This window comes from Vanessa atalanta, chromosome 6 (genome assembly GCF_905147765.1).
Source record: "Vanessa atalanta chromosome 6, ilVanAtal1.2, whole genome shotgun sequence".
Lineage (NCBI taxonomy): Eukaryota > Metazoa > Arthropoda > Insecta > Lepidoptera > Nymphalidae > Vanessa > Vanessa atalanta.
In genome coordinates this window covers 12,739,860-12,757,953 of record NC_061876.1, presented here as the reverse complement: position 1 = coordinate 12,757,953, position 18,094 = coordinate 12,739,860, and the positions used below count along the sequence as shown (strand labels likewise).

Below are 18,094 nucleotides of genomic sequence, written 5' to 3'. Positions count from 1 at the left end.
GACTATTGACAGTCAATAAATAACAACAGAGCCGAGTTGGCCCAGTGATTAGAACGCGTGCATCTTAACCAATGATTTCGGGTTCAAACCCAGGCAGGCACCACTGAATTTTCATGTGCTTAATTTGTGTTTATAATTCATCTCGTGCTCGGCGGTGAAACCTTCTCCTCAAAGGGAGAAGAGGCCTTTAGCCCAGCAGTGGGAAAATTTACAGGCTGCTAATGCTAATGCTAAAAATAACAAATTAATTGTAAGAATATATTAAATTATTGCTATACTGAAAATCTGAGATATTTAGTAGAATAAGCAATCAATAAATTTCTTCTTCTTCTAGAAAATCTTAATTGAACTTTGCACATTCAAGCCCAAGCAAACTCCATTTGTGTTTATAATTCCATACCAAAATAATCAATGTACTGACATCAGTATAATTATTGTGTTGATGACGTAATTCTCGCAAATAAATTAAAAACAAAAACCTAGGATATCAGTAAATTAAACGCGAATTGCCTTAAGACTTTCAGTAGTTTCAAAGAAATTAAAACTTGTTTGGTATTACGCATAAGAAATACGCGTATAAGCATGGGGCGAAACGAGGCGAGGGAGCGCTTTGATCAACAGTTATATGATCGTAAAAGTATATTACTCTTTTTCTTTTTGCATCCAGTTACTGAATTAATCTTCTGCACTGAGAATTTTAGCTTCTACATATGTTTAATATAAACAATTATATATGCCATACGTGTGTTTCCGCTTGTGTTTTCTTATTCAGGATTATTTGTTATTTCTTGGTGCTATGGCTTAGTGCAAGCTTGTTAGATACAACCTGCTCATCAGGTATACTTAGTGTTTTGGTGTTCTGGCTTAAAGGTCGAATAAGCCAGTGTAACTTCAGACACAAGGCACATTATATCTTGGTTCCCAAGGTTGATAACTATGGATATTTTTTCTTATAGTGCCAATGTGTTTGGGAGATGGTGATTATTTATCATGAGGTGGCCCATTTTCCCGTCCACCTAACAAATCACTTTTCCAGTCATGAGTTTTAAAGAACTATATTATTATCGAGCCAGTGTAATTATAGGCACATGATGCCAAACTACTTGGTTCCCTGGGTATGTTGCTGGCTATATATATTTATGGTGTTAGAAATGGTGAATGTTTCTTAGAACGGCAGGGACCACTTACCATCAGGTGGTTCATTTGCCAAGCCAAACCATGTAATATAGCCATGTGAAAATAAGTTTTGACATATTTCTTCAATTGATTAAAGTACCGTCTACTTTAATCCCGAGTAGAATTCTGACGGTAAATACATGACATAAATATATCTGAACCCCTGAGACAGCTTCCTAATGGGGTTGCTGAATGTGACGCTATTATTTATTTTATTTGTAAAGTTATATCCTAACATATGTTAGAAATACTACATTTGTCTGATGACAACGAATATTCAACAAAACAAGATTTTTATCTTCAAAGGAAAAGCATAAATATGTAAGCCCTTTTTAATGTTTCAAAGCAATATGGATATCTTATCTATACTTGCGTACCAAGAAATATATTTTAAAATATCAGCGTATCGCAAGAATCTTTTACTTAAACGATTCACGTACATACGTAACTAAATAAAACTTTGTACGGCGAAAGGTTGGCGTTCTTGGATTGCTTCAATATTGGAGATTTGACAAATGAAACCATCTCTACGTCAAAGCTCTTGTAATGCGGAAAGGATCGCTTGAAACGCCTTGATGATATCTTCTTTCGTAAAAGATATGAATCAATCGTTCTTTGTATTGATTTTATCATGAAATTGTCTTTATTATAACAAAAATGCAGGTGCTTTTTTAAAACAAATTCGATTTATTTTTTTGCACTTTTTTTAACCAATGCACTACCAGCCTTGGGTACTGAGACATCGACATCCATTGTGCTTGAAGTTACACTGGCTCACTTACCCATCAAACTGGAACACAACAATACTAAGTATTGCTGCTTGGTGGTAAAACATATATTATATTTGAGTGGTACCAACCCAGTTTATTCCACCACGCTGATCCAAATCGCATATAGCAGATTTTTAACCGAACGCTGAGTACTAAATAAATTATTATACAATTTTCAGTTCTCAACTCCTTTGTGGTGGCTTTAAAATATTTTCGAAAATTCGAACAGAAAAGGTCGTGATATTGTCATTGATTTGTCTATAAAACACTGCCTTATGACCTTGCCTTATGAACCTTTGCCTTATGAACCTTATCTAAACCTAACTAATCACTACATGATATAAAATAAGGACTCTTGCGTCTGTCTGTCGGAACGTAATAAATTAAAAAAAAACTACGGAACGAATTTTCATATGGTTTTTCACCAATGGATGAAATGATTCATGAGGATTTTTAGTTGTAAGTAGGGTTTTGAGTGAGTTTGCTTGAGATATGACGTCAATTGTTAAAAAGTCGGTACAAATAATTCCGGCTTTATTGTAGTGGCGTAACCAACCAATATGTATTACGATAAAAAGTGAGACTCAGTACGTTAAGCTAGTATTACTCACAGTAAAAAAAACTCCATAATTAAGGAGCAGTCACCAATCACCAATCATCGTTGACTATGTCATATGTAGAAAAGAAAATATTAAAATTTATTAACTACAAACGCACATCGATAATATAAATTGTGTTTCATGTAAAATAACATTCATCGGTTGACTTTAGAACAATTTATCGATAAGTTTAAAATATTGAATGGAACATCCTTACAATAATTTAAACTTAGCTATTTTCAAGTTCGCAACGACTTTGAGATATCTATCCAATGTTACTAAAGCAAATTTAATTATCTTTACGTCTTAAAAGTTATATATTTGATAAAACCTGTCTGATCGAATGATTTTCATTTTTGGTAAGTTATCGGAAAACAATTAAGTTTACTCCATCGCTTAATCTTGGTTCCCGAGGTTCGGGAAATTCTTAAAACTCAATCAAAATACGTCTCAGTTACTGACAGTTCGAAAGATTGATAAGTTTGGCGACATATTCCAATCTTTACTTCAAATTGGTTAACTATGTAAGAACAATAGATCTATTACAAATGACATTTCTCTTTCGATATTAGACTTTTTTGTAACTGGGAGTTAGACGACCATCGGGTGGTTAATCGTCACCTTAACCAATGACACTAATAGAATAAAAAAATTAAATATCCATTTTTATATAATATGGTAATTCAAAGGGGAAAGCCGATGGTATGTGGTCGTCTTACTACTGGTCTTGTGTGGCAAGTTAATCACCTGATGGCAAGTGGTCACCACCACCGCAAGACACCGGACGCTGAGAGAGGCTGTAATTACACAGGCACTCATCAATACTATGTATTTATTTTTGTGTATTGACCTTCCTCCTTCCTTGGGGTTCAAGCTTGCTTCGTAGTAAATTACTTCAAATTCGGTTCAGTTTTACCCTAATAGCGTAACAAACAGACAGACATAGTTACTTTCTCATTTATAATAATAGTTTAGATTACATTTATAAAGGAACATCGATTGCTTCTCCTCGTGTATACTCCTCTTCTATCGCCGTAAAGATATGTAGTATTTGAAACATCAATTAAATTCAAAATATAAAAAAAAATAACTAAATTATTCAAGGAACTTATTAACTTGTCTTACAAAACAATACTGATGATCTTATTTCCATGTAATATAGTATTGTAGAATTAGTCTACTAGCCCATGTAAACACAATCAACCTTGCAACCTCGCAAATTAAATCACTTTTACAAATAAGATTTTTAAATAAAACCACAGATCATACTCAACTAGATGAATTTAAATTAAAACAATATGCGCCGCTGTTACAACACGCACCTAACTCCCACTTGACATAAAACGATCTCTAGTAATAAAACAATTCGTCCGTCCATGAGTGGTCCTCGACTATGAAAAACAGTCACTGTTTGCCACTTGGTGCGAAAAATATAATTATTACCCACTCCGAGGGTAGTTTGTTAGATTTTGAGTAGGAAAATGTATTTTTTACAACGACTCGTACTGAAATTAAAGGATTATTATTCGTATTAGAAAAGGCTAAGTTCGTGAGTTATGTATGCGTTTTATAAATTATTTTTTTTATAGACGTTTTAACGTCTGTCATATTTGTTACATTCTCTCTTCTATAATGTTTATATAATATTTAAATGAAATATATATATATTTGATACAGAACCCCTCAAAAAAATAATCAAAGTATACTTCTACCACGTCCGAAGTCGGCTTCGCACGAGTAGAACGAGAGTATAAATTAAACGTTTATATTATCAAAACAAACATAAAAAAAAAACTATTCTTGTTCTTTTTTTGACCAGGTCTTTTAATGACCAAAATCTCGGCATAGTTTCATCATAATTGGACGTATAGTTTAGAAACACATAGAGAACACACATCCACTATATTTTATTTACTAAAATTTAAATTAATAGTGCTTTAAAACATGCAGCGGTCATGACAAAGCCTACGCATGTGAGTCAAGAGATCTATTCTACATCATAAATTCGATAAATATCTCGGCTCTGACACGCAATCGATACAGGCATGAAGCCTGGGGAAAGTTTAATTAAACCCAACCAGCCCAGCATAAAGTCGAAGCGGTCGTAATTATATATATTTGGTTTTAACCACGGTTCGTTTGTTAAAAATAAAAAGCCCTGAAGTTCATCGAACCGTCGATCGTCTCTTATGTTTACACAAATAATTAATTACAGTACTAAGGTTATTTAATGATATTTTATTACAGATTTTATTCTTATATAGTATTTATTTGGTCGTTTTGTACAACTCAGTGTACCAATATTTTATGGAGTCATTTTTAACAATACCTATTATTACAACGTGTACATCAAAAACTACGAGTTCCACGTCGACATTTTATCCTGCTCTCATAACGCAGAACCATTGTGCTCTCAATTCATAAAGATTCAAAGGAAATTATAGAATGAAAATGTATTTAAACAGTCTATAATATCGCAAGCATCAGCCGTTACGGTTATTCAGTGACATAGATCAAATAATTCAGTTTTTATAAACATGTACATTTTCAAATACGATGAAATTAGGTCTACAGTTTGTATGATAGATGGTTAGATTTAATTGTAGGAAAATTAAAGCTAAAATCAGTATGAGCCCGATAGCCTTATGTTATAACTGATTTGACATACGAAGGAAAAAGACAATGTTGTTTAATTGATCACCTAATAAACGCCATTTATAGATAAATCGATGTTTCATAAAGATTTTTTTTTTATCATCGATAATTTCAAGATACAATTAATTTTAATCGATTAATTTCTCTGATGCACAATAGTAAATTTCGCATTTACAATATTAATATGGAATAGTCAGTTTTGTTTTAGACAAAAGCAAATCGGAGCTTTGATGGAAGAACGCAAGTCCATTGAGCAGTATCCTTCAATGAGACTTGGGAATTTGATCGGTTACTCTCCAGTACCGCTTAAGCATTTCACTGAATCAAATACTGAATATTGGACAAGGAGAGTAATTCTGAACTTAAATTTGTTATATTTTGCTATTTTATTATTTATATTTTCGTCATTATAATAAAATAAATCGGTAAATAATAGTAGAATTGTACAAAGAACTCGTGAATTATTCATCCGATTCAAAAATATTTCCAACAAAAATTCCACGAAATTCATTTTCAACAGAGGTGGCGAGATGATATTCTCGAAATTCTGGTTTGATATTATTATTCTAAGAGGTGACCATTTATTTGATGATACATTTCTTGAAGCTAAGATAATAAGATTTGATATTTCTTTCAAGATTGGTACTGTCGTGATAGTATTTTAGGAAACAATATATGAGGTCAACATTGTTTTAATTAGATATTATGCAACGTCCAAATATATTTCAAATTTATCTAAATTTCCTTATAAAATTTGGTTTATTTATGATACAACGGAATTAATCACATAAAACGATGATTTTAATAAAAAAAGTAAAGGTTTTTATTAAATTGTGTCAAGATACAAAAGGAAACAGCAACCATCAATTGGAGAGTAAAAGCAGTACCAGTTCCGATAAATTCTGCCGAATACAAAAATAATAATTTGAATGATATTCCTTTTTTTTTGTATTTAATAATTAGATTTGTACACCAATATTCTACGTCATAGAATAGTAACAAATCATTCGATTACAGTAGATCACAAACGTACTGAAACAGCACAGAATTCCGTGAATAACATCGGAAAAAACAAGCACTAGACGTACAGTGAACTATCGTCAATTTCCGTATGAATTTCCCGACAAGGGATTAACAGCAGGCGGGGCGTGAGGAATGGACGAATTCTGTAGCTATGCAAACACTGTGATAAGTTTGGCCCTCGTCGTAAAGATACCCAGAGCGTCTGCCGCTTAGCGAGGTCTTTCGCTTGGAATTTATGGGGGTATAAAAATTTTGGTTTCTGGGCTTTTAGATGTATCTAAAAATATATTCATGTTTATTTACTTTTATAAAATGAAATAAACATTATTTTGTATTTTAAATTTGATGTTAACATTGGGAGCCGAGATATTATTAATTCCCTAGTGGGTGCAATTACACTAGCTCACTCAGCCTTCAAATCCGAACACAACATACTATATGTTCCTATTTGATAGAATACGTATTAATCTGGTGGAATCTACTCAAACTGGCTGGCACACCTTCCACTACCTACTACCAAATAATAGTACACTCAAAGCAACAATTTAAAAATATTTAATAACTCTATCGATATCATAATTGAAGTAAAGGTAACGGGAGACATATCGTAAACTTGGCATCAACAAAAATAACTATGTTGCTCTTGCTCATGATTTTCTTTTTATATTCGATATAAAATATAAAGAAAAATATTTTTTACAATAATAATTTTAGCCCTGAGCTAGCAAAATAACATATTTTGTTTTTTTTATTACAAGTAAGCAACAAGAAGTTTATTTACAAAATGTCTTTAAAAATATTAAGTTTAAATTCACTGATCAATTTGATCATTTCATAAATAACGTTCTTTTAAATCTAAGAGGGAAAATCTCTAAATAAAATGTACTAAAAGAAAACTTAAAACCATTCAAAAGGTCATAACAGACTTAGCGATAGAACTTTAAAATTCTAAAATCTTAAGAATAGAAAATCCATAGAAGACGTTTACGTTGAAAAGAGTTAGTTGTCGAAACGCTAAACATCTTTTCATTGACGTACAGAAGACGAGATCGAAATAAATTGCTTCGAATCTCCTCCCAGGGCCGAAGGGGGATTTGGGGAGGGGGATTCAAATTGGATTGAAGGAAATTTAGATTAGATTGAATTTTCTTGCCACCTTGTTTAATTTAGTAAGGGTGGCGCACGATCGTGTATGGGCGAAACATCCGATGCGAAGATATTCCTTTTTTTTCCAAAAAGTAATAGTTCGCTTCGTTTGGAAATAATTGAAAATTTAATGGAACAATTTTTAGGTAAATATCCGCTAGATGTTAGCTCCGAGCGTGACTGTAATTACATTTCGGTTTCACGTCTTTTTTTATGAATTTTTCAGATATATTTTCGAAATATATTCCGGAATTTTCATTAGTATAATTTTGAGATTTGCAAAATGATATTACTGCGATATCCTTGGTATCCATTTTAGTATTATTTAAATTATTTATAACTTCAAAACATATTCGACATAGTTTGCTTTTTATCACTAACATGCGGGCGACGCTGCAAGCGATTACTAGTGTTGTACAAAAACAAATGAGTAGTTTCAAAATTGAAAATGTAAAAATAATTAAAAACAGATAAAGTAAAATAGCATTCACTCAAAACGAGAAAACAAAAGATTATTTTGACATTTTGTTTTTTATTCGCATTTCGCAATTACACTGGCCGCTGTCATCTGAAGCGAAGATGAATCAAGGGGTCATAGTCTCATTTTTCACGCTCAGAACGCTGCGCGATGTTGAGAAATTGTTGAAAATTGTGAAAAATGATATTTAATTGTTCAACGTTTTTCAACCGTCATTATAACACGATTTTAATGCATAAAACATTTGTTTGTAATCCTTTCGGGTTGTAGATTGTTGCGCCATTCTTGTGAACCGTAATGGAAAACATGTTCTAATTAACTGCTTATGTATGGATATAAATTGTCCTGGACAGCTAATGCACCTTTTTGTTTTACGCGTTACGCGTTTGCTCCGAGTGAAGTGGGGATGTATATGGGACTCCCCGTTGCCCAGGTCGACTAGTACACCGGAATACCCACTAAAAACCAGCGGTACCCTCTCCGTCCCTTCGGTGGGCGTCACGCTTCCGTGACCAACATAAGCACTTGTGTTATTATTTCTTAAAATATCTAAATATGAAAGAAGAATTATCAATTATTATAAATATTAATTATAATTATTGATTAAATTTAGTGAAATTTCGTATGAAGTTAGCTCGAACTGCAAGAAAGGACACAGGGTACTTTTAATGCCTAAAATCTAACGACTGACTCCTACGCGACGCGACGCGAGCGCTTCTCCCGCAGACGACAACTAATTATATATAAAACAAAAATATTCATATTGGTTAGTTGAGGATATTATAATATGACTACGTATAATTTTATAAATTAAACTTACAGGATATTTTAGTATATCTATATGTATTTTCAGGAATGCTTAAGGCATGTATATATTTTATTCTATTAATTCTATGTAGGCTTCTATGAACGGAAGATGTTTATGATGATGGATGATTTAAATTAATTGAACGGAGCCGCTTAGAAAAAAGCCTAGGCTGTTCATTGAATGGTTAATGAACCTTTAGTGCGCTGGACTGCAGACCCCTGAGGTGCAAACACCACGACAAGCGAGTAAAACAATTTTTGAGCGCTTATTAACGCAAGATTTTCTAAACATTATTGAAACTCGTGCTAGGGGTACAGCTAGTTCCTACCGCACTCACGCACACATCAACAACAACAAATCCTACGCTGACGTCACCTGTCACACGAAGTCCCACGCTTACTCCTTTGACACTCAAAGTCTCAGTTAGCGGTTACCAGGCTCCGAGACATAAGATGCTTATCAAAAAGTGTAAAAATTGAAATGCTGTAAGCAGAAATCACGTGAGACTAGTCCTGCATCTGAAGTCTTTCCTGTATTAGATTTGCCGTCCATTGGGGTTACAGCAGTGTGTGAATGATGACTGCACTTGAGGTTACGTGCTTTTGTAGTACAATCCTTCGAAATAAGATAGTTTTGGAGAAATCAGAATTTTATACTGTATATAACAATTTTAATCTACATTTAATGCCCTATAACGAACATTTTTATCTGAATAAGGAATTATCATTGGAGATATTAAGGAGATATTACTTCGCTAAAAATATTCGCTAAAAAAATAAACATATATACATATGTATAAGTAGGCTCTGAGAAGCACTTTTGAACCGTCATTTTACAAGAAGAATTTTAAATTTGGAATGTAGATTCTCCAAAGATTAACCGAAGAAGAAGAAGAGACAGTAGTTGTTCTTTAACGACAAATCTAAGTATATATCTGTAGGTTAATTTCGATTTCAATACAACAATATACATAGTCGCTATTTTTGCGCTTATCAAACTAGCAGTGTTTACGATCCTCCAGCCATCTCCAAACATCGTTACAAAACAAACGGAACACGATTACTGTTCTGGTGTCACGTTTTTAATTATGACCTGTTTGTTTCCAATCAAGCGAATGCTTGAATTAAAGGCATTACCAAGATCGCACCAATCGTGTACCTTGTTATTAATAGAAATTTTTGATTAAGCTCTATTTACATAAGAATTATCAACATGAAGGCCTTAGTTATTTAAGAATAAAAATTAAAAAAATATTAACTGTACAAATCTTGACCAACTGATCGACATGACGCGTGGCTTGGTGGCAACATTACCGTCTTTACCACAGGGCACATGGGGCACGTGCCCAGGGCCCCCATCCTGAGAGAGCCCCAAAGAACCAACAATTTACCAAATAAACCAAAAAATATCAAGCAAAGGGCCCCAAATTCATGGGTGCCCAAGGGCCCCAGCATAGCTTGAGACGGCTCTGGGTGGCAAGTATACTAGAAGCATTTCCCCGTTGAATCGCACATCTGATCCTCGGTGCAAAAAATGAACCAGCCCCCCTGTAACCAGTGCGGCAATATTATTTCCACTGCAAATGAGACAAAGACATAATTTATATATTATTAAATAAATAATAAATCTTTATAAATATTCGTACATGTTATTATTCCGACGCTAATTTTCACTTCTGTGAAGTGTGCTGATTGGACGCGATCTTCTTTTATTTAATTTATAAACAGGCAACGGAAATAATTTAATCAGCCGTCGTGATTTATTGTTTCATGGAGAGGAAGATTTTTTTAATGACAAGGAGATATTACAGGGCTATGGACTTCGTTGAAATTCAATTATAAGATTCATTAATTTCTCTGAAGACTTTTATTTGTGAATTTTCATACGGTATTAACATTTTAATTTTAATAATAATTTGGTTTTATAATCGAATCTATTAAGTCTTAATACATTAATTATAAATACACAACTACATAAAAATAGTAGTTTTAAATTAAAAAAAAAAAAAAACATTTTATTTTTTAATTTAAAAAATACGTTATTTTGTGAATACAATAAACCTTTAGTGGCTTAGTATTTATCTCGTAACATAAATAATATTATTATTTTAAGTCGCGTTCAACTGTTTTCTATGTATATAACATAAATAATAGTAACTGAGCTTGATAAGAAATATCTCGAAATTTAAATACAAACGTGACTTGTAAATTAATTTCTAGTTTAAATGCAACGGCAACGCAATGAAAAAATAACAATTAAACAATTTAAAATTCAATTTATAATTAACAGTGAAATTTAAATTAAAAAAAAAAAATTGTAATTGGAATATTTGTTGATTAATGTAACAATGGCGAATAATTGTAAACTTTTTCCATTACGAAATTAAATTGAATGTCAAAGCATTTGTTCTATAACAATAATTTTACTTGCTTATTGATTTTTAATTTTAAGAATGTACTACGAATTTTTAAATGAATGATCCCAAACCTTAGAATAAACGACGACGTAGGGAAGCCCTAAACTTTTGTATCAACCACGGATTATAAGATGTATTTGCGCCGTACATGCTCGCATGTGCCCTTTAAAATAGCCTTCATGGCTAAATTCGTTTAGTTAGACATCAAGCATAAAGTGTTATATTGGGGCTACCAACTAATTACACAGGTAATTCTACCTACTGAGCCGAGATGGACCGCTTAAAACGTGTGCATCTTAACCGATGAATACGGGTTCTAACCCTCAGAATTTTTATGTGCTTAAATTGTAATAAATCATTATCAATTTCGAGCTCGACGGTAAAGGAAAACATCGTGAGGAAACCTGCATATATACAATTGCAATGAAATTATACCACATATGTATCTACCAACCCGCATTGGATCAGAGTGATGGAGTAGGCTCCCAACACTATCTTCATAAAGGAAAGCCTTCACAGGATACTACTTACTCTACCTCTTAACCGGAACACAAAGATAATTTCAATTTTGCTGTACGTATTATCATAAGCGCCTATTACAAGACCCTGCGCAAAGTTAATTTAAATCCAATAAAATTAACTCATCGAAAACAATTGACAATCGATTAGTAATTATATGAATGCAATTTATTTTTCAGGAAATTGAGCACTGCTATTACCACGGCACCGTTAAGGATTACCCAGGCGCATCTGCGGCCTTCCATACCTGCAACGGCGTGTCCGGTGTCATTCACATCGGCAACGAAACCTTCGTCATTCATCCCTTCTACGGCGGCGATCTATCGGTCAGTTTGCATGCTTTTAATTAATATTTAAATAATTAGTACCCGGACGACCGAACTTCGCTCGGCTCGAGTACATATATGTATATTATTTTTTCAGGAAATATACAACCTATATGTGATATAAATCTTTATATCCATATATAGTCATTTCTTTAGGACTCATATGAGATATTTTAATATTTATCAAAGAGTAATTTACATCAGTCTGTATAACAGTATAGATTTTAAACAAATGTATCATAAAGGTTTAAAATAAGACAATATTATTGATAATTCCAATACAAAACTTAAACATAAATCCCCTTTATTTAAATAGAACACGTTAAATAAATAGTTTTTACAATTTCTTTTTAGAATAGCATGAGTTCACCTGAATTGCAATGAAATTATCTGATGTAGAAATATAGTCGAAAAACAATCAGGCCTGTTATTCTAAAAAGCCATACAAACATTTGTCAGAACCATTCTGATTAAACAATTTAAATATAATTCAATTAATGAAACACATATTGAAACGTTGACAAATTATTTCAAAGCTAAAATGATATGTCTAAATTAATTTGCAGCAACGTACCGCGTCGTTCCACCCGTAATTAAACTATTCCTAATTAATTATTGTTTTCGGTAAAACGAATACGAATATCGAATGTTAATTATGATTAAAATTTGTTATACTTTTGTTCAGAATTCGTAGTGAACGTGAATATGTATTTTTTTTTATATTTAACAACGTCATTATTTGTTTGGAGGCTAAAGCCCACGGTATACCATTTACTATAAGGGCAAAGGTGGCTTGTCTGTCGCTCTCAACTAATCTCTGTGTGTGTGCAGGCTCGTCTGTCGCTCTTAACTAAAATGTGTGTGGCGCACAAGTTTACTAGACTTTGCTGCTTATTGTAATAATCATCAAAAATACATTTATTAAATTCATATAGTATTAAAATTCGTTGATTTTTATCTAATAGGTAGGCGGATGGTAAATGGGCCACCAGATTTTTGGTGGTCACCACTGCCCATAGACATTGGTGCTGTTAGAAATATTAACCATCCCTTATTTCGCCAATGCGCCGGCCAACCTTGGGAACTAAGATGTTATGTTCTCTGCGCCTGTAGTTTACCTAGATGAGTTTTCACAAATCCCTACTACCAATTAATTTATAATTAAGTTGATTAGTAATTTCGTTTTAAATGAATCTTAATAACAAAGACAAATACACAAACAGTTAAGTATGAAAAAAATATATAAAAAATCAAACATTAAATTTATAAGTATCTAGTTGTCGGCCGCGGCTTCGAGATTTAAGGGGCGGTCGTCATGTATTAGATAAAAACTAGCTTATGTCCTTCCTGAGGTTCAAGCGATTTACACCAAATTTCATCAAATTATTCTCAGTGGTTTGGCCGTTAAAGAGCAACAAACAGACAGAGTTACTTTCGTAACTTATTTATAATATTAGTATAGATTTTAATAAACCAGTAATAAATAAATTCAGCAATGATTAACCAAATGTTTTCCGAGGATCTCGACTCTTCGGTTGATCTCAAACCTTCAAGACTGCTATACGTTTCCTCGCGATGTTTTCCTTCACTACCGAGCGAATGAAATATAAACACAAATTCAGCATATGAAAACTCCTTTGTACTTATACGGACTCAAACTCACGATACACCGTTAATAGCCATATTGATTTTTAACTAGACTACGATATTAGCATAATAATTGTAAATATATTCTACCGCAAGTTCGACTTAGTATTATTTTATTCCGGTTCGATGGTTGAGTGAGTCAGTGTACTACAGGCACATAGGGACTTCATTTGACGTACGCAATGTATTGAAAATTATTATATCTCATAGTGCTAATGTATTAACATTGTGCTTACCTCACTAATTACTATCGGGTAGCGCCTTAGCCGGTCTGTCCACTGCTTAAAAAATGAATTATCGTTCGAAATATAATATTATGTTACAAGATTAAGACAAAATTTGAAGATTGTTATGTTGGAAATAGCACACGCGGGCTCATTCAAAATGTAAATTAAAATAAAAGACAAGTTACATTATTTTATACACAGACATTTTTAACTTTGCCGTTTCACAAACTCAAATCATTTATAAAAAATACATGGGTAAAAAAGGCATATTATTCGATACCAGATTATATAGATGTTAAAATAGCGTGGAGTTAATGCTTGTTGACTTCCAGGCAGGATATATAACATACATATATATTTGTATTTAACTAATTAACTAATTTCGATGTCGAAAAATAATAACTACTGAGTTTCTTGCCGGTTCTTCTCGGTAGAATCTACATTTCGAACCGGTGGTAGCTTTACTTAATATAGTTTGTTAAATGACGATTCAGAAGTGCTTGTAAAAGCCTACTTTAATAAAGTATATTTTGATTGTTGATTTTGATCATAAGAAGAGAAGACACGTCTGTGGAGATTTGTTTAGATTAATAAAATAGCACATTATATGTGTGTACATAACTTTTTTCCCTCACCAGCAATATAAAACAAGTTAAGGGGACGTAGTAAATGTAAATTGTAACCGTTGGTCCTCCACCAACGGTTACAATTTACATGATTTCCGAACGATAGCAGTATGGCGCTAAAGATCTGCCGACTCCGAAAAACTAAAAGAAAGATAAAAATATCTTAACAGAGAAATGTCTAGTCCGAACTTGTTTGAACCCCGTAAATTATTAAACAGCAGCCGTACAAACTAACCATTAAACAAACGATGCAGTCTCATGGCAGGTATGTACTTAGTAGTATTAAACAAACAATCAAATCCAAGTATAATGCAACCGCGTACATTAAAATAGGTTTAACTTGCATACTAGGAACGAATACACAAGTATTTATATAACAAGAGATCTTCTATTTGTTTGTTCAGCTTTAAAGGATTTATAACTATTTCCATAAAGTATGTTCAATATATCGTAAGAATATTTAAATTTTACACCGTAGTTGTGGAACGAGCTTTAATAGATCTCGTTTCGGTGTTTCGGAATATTTTCAACACAATATTTGAATATATTTATTATAAACCTGCTTCGTTTTTCTATTGGCTGGTTTATATGGTTACAAATTCAATCGTTCCCGATTCAAAATCCTTGGTTTGACATTAAGTTGGATATTATAGGTTTCTCAGTGAGTACGGAGTTTGAAATCGAAAGCGTCATCCTTCTAAAACAACAAAAGTCTTTGGTTGGATTTGCAGAGTTAGAAAGACTGGTTCATACACTTTTCCTAATCCATAAAACTAATTAACATTTAGCCCTACCACAAACGGTAGGGCATGTGGTAACCACACATCATATATTTTACCGCCAAGGAGCAATACTGAGTATTGTTGTGTTCCGGTTAAATGGGTAACTGAGCCAGGGTAACCACAGGCACAAGAGACATAACCTCTCAGTTCTTAAGGTTCAGCGCATGTGTGTAAAGTATCGTTAATATTCCTTGCGGCACCAATGTATACGGGCAGTGGTGACCATACATTAGCAGCCTGTAAATTTCCCACTGCTGGGCTAAGGCCTCCTCTCACTTTGAGGAGAATTTTTGAGCATATTCCACCAAGCTGCTCCAATGCGGGTTGTTGGAATACACATGTGGCAGAATTTCGACACATGCAGGTTTTCTCACGATGTTTTTCTTCACCGCTGAGCATGAGGTGAATTATAAATACAAATTAAGCACGTGAAATCCAGTGGTGCTTGCCTGGGTTTGTACCCTAATCACCGGTTAAGATGCACGCGTTCTAACCACTGGGCCAAACCAATAAACTATCTCAATAAGGAAACTTAAAAGTAAAATTAACCTGTTGGTCTCAGACCTTCTCTGTTCTTGGGAAAAGGAGCATATTAAATTACGCATCTCCATCGCGGATTGGAGTGAAGTTTTCCCTCGAAATTTAAATTCACTATATCCCAGCAGGGATTGATCTCACAATCATCAATTAAGATTCATGTTCTAATCGCCACCACCAATAGCCCACCTCGGTTTGAACTCAATTAATAAAAATGATAAACGAGTTAAAATATCTCATGCAAATACAAATTATTCCTGCATACAAACAACGGTATCTATTACAAAGGATACAGTTATAAATATACGTATACAAAGGCTCCCAATTGTATCAGACCAATTAGTTCCAATGAACAGTCCGACCGGCTGAAATTTAGCGCCAAATTGGCAACAAAAAGTACGGCTATTTCATTACAAAACATTTACATACATTTTGAACAAGGAAATCATTAAATATAATTAAATTATTATATATAATTATTGTGATCGATATTTACAACGGTAATCTTAAAAAAGTATTTATTCATTACAAAGCACTCTAAAAGTTAATAATAAATAAACATGTTAACAAAATTCATTATAATTAATGTGAACCAAAAAAAAAACTCATAATTTTTTTAATTACAAGAGTACACGCCATACATAATATTACAAAAATGAATTATTGTAGTTGTTGATAAATTTACGAGATTTAATTTCATGACGTTAAATAAAATAAAATAAAAATAATAATAATTCGATTTTAGTTAAGTAACAATCCTATATAGTGATTTTTTAATACGATATTAAAATAAAGTAAATTATATTTTTTGCAAAACTAAGTACTGTGTTTTCATAAATAAATTACAATTTACTCAAGAGATACTACAAGATATTCGAACAAAAGCTTCGGCAAAACGCTAACTGGCGTGGAATATGAACTCGTAAAATGCACAGAATAGTGCTTGGATACCGATTGCATTGAAATATTTATATACATGTCATTATTTAAAAACAATACCTTTGTTTAAATCCATAGCTAGGTAACATTATAACTGAGCAGCACCCCTACGTAGCACCACTTTGTTTTCACTCCTTTTAACGTTTAAATTTCCATTGGACAACGCACTCCGCCGTACAAAAAAATGTAAATATTTTCTTTTATTACTTTCGACAGCAAGCAGAACGAAACAGCAACACTCCGCGATATTGCTCGCTCGCTCTTTTTCGAGGCTTAAAAATTTTACGAACAACGCACTCCGCTGGAATAATTATTCGTATGACTGTTTCGCTTTACCCCATAAGTACCGTAATTAACTCGGTCCTCGTAAATCATTTTTTTTTTCACGCGACCTCTTAAATTCTGTTTACTCGGATGACTTGCTAATTTTCGGGTCGTTTTTTTGCGGAGTTATTTCATAAATTACGCAATTAGGCTTAATAACTTGAAGATGTATAGTGACAAGGTATTATCTTTTATTGGTATAATTATACACAAATAGCGCTGTAAATATATACAGTTGTGTCTAAATTATACAAATCACTATTGTGGTCATTTGTATTCTAACCACGACTCCTGTTCCAAGTTATATCTTGTAATCAATCTCTTCGCAGTATAAAACAGAGTCGCTTCTGACCTTTTGTATGCTAAGATCTTTTAAACTGAGCAACTGATTTTAATGCGGTTTTAATCAATGACGGGAATAATTCAAGTGGAAGTTTTATATGTATACGTACTGCCTCGTTGGTCAAGTGGTCAGATTTAAGACAGTAGATCTTGAGAGACTTGTTTCAAGCCCCAGAGCGGGCCGACGAAAAGCTATTGGGGTTTTCTTTCGAAAAAATGTAAGTAACAGCCGGGAGGGAGTCTGGTAGTTGGGGGTGTATAAACTCCCGTGTCTCGAAGAGCATGTTCAGCCACTGCTGCTGCGCTTGAACTCTTTCCCGTCGTATCGGATTTGCTGTCCCATCGGATTGTGAGAGTGAGGAAATAGAGCACCTGCACACACACTTGTGCGATGTACATAATATGTCCTACGTAATTGGCTTGTCGGACTGACAACATCAACATGCATAAAGGAAGAAGAAAAAAGCCGAGTTATTAAACATTCCTAGGAGGAAAAAAAAATTTAATAGGTTGCATACTATAGACTATATTCACACGAGAGAAAATTTACAAGTAAGTAGCTTTATATATAAAATGGATGTAAGTGATGTATGCCTGTTAGTAATTAATTGAGTTCGACACTGTTTGAACGATCACCATGGAAGCAGATAGATGTATTTTTCCTGGAGAATATTATTTCTAGTGTCCACTTTTTTAACTCGCCACTAGATGGCGCTGAAACATATTTATTTCTATATCATTCAACTGATCGGCC

At 33.2% G+C, this 18,094-nt stretch overlaps 1 protein-coding gene across 8 annotated transcripts in view; it reads left to right on the top strand.

Annotated features, from left to right (window-relative positions):
* The window catches only part of LOC125064465 (disintegrin and metalloproteinase domain-containing protein 22), a 494,578-nt gene that overhangs the window by 383,295 nt on the left and 93,189 nt on the right, over positions 1-18,094 (top strand). For all 8 annotated transcript variants that reach the window (XM_047671514.1, XM_047671508.1, XM_047671510.1 and 5 more), the window contains exon 11: positions 11,770-11,916. In XM_047671514.1, the coding sequence (XP_047527470.1) occupies positions 11,770-11,916 (147 nt within the window). The remainder of the gene's footprint in view (positions 1-11,769; positions 11,917-18,094) is intronic.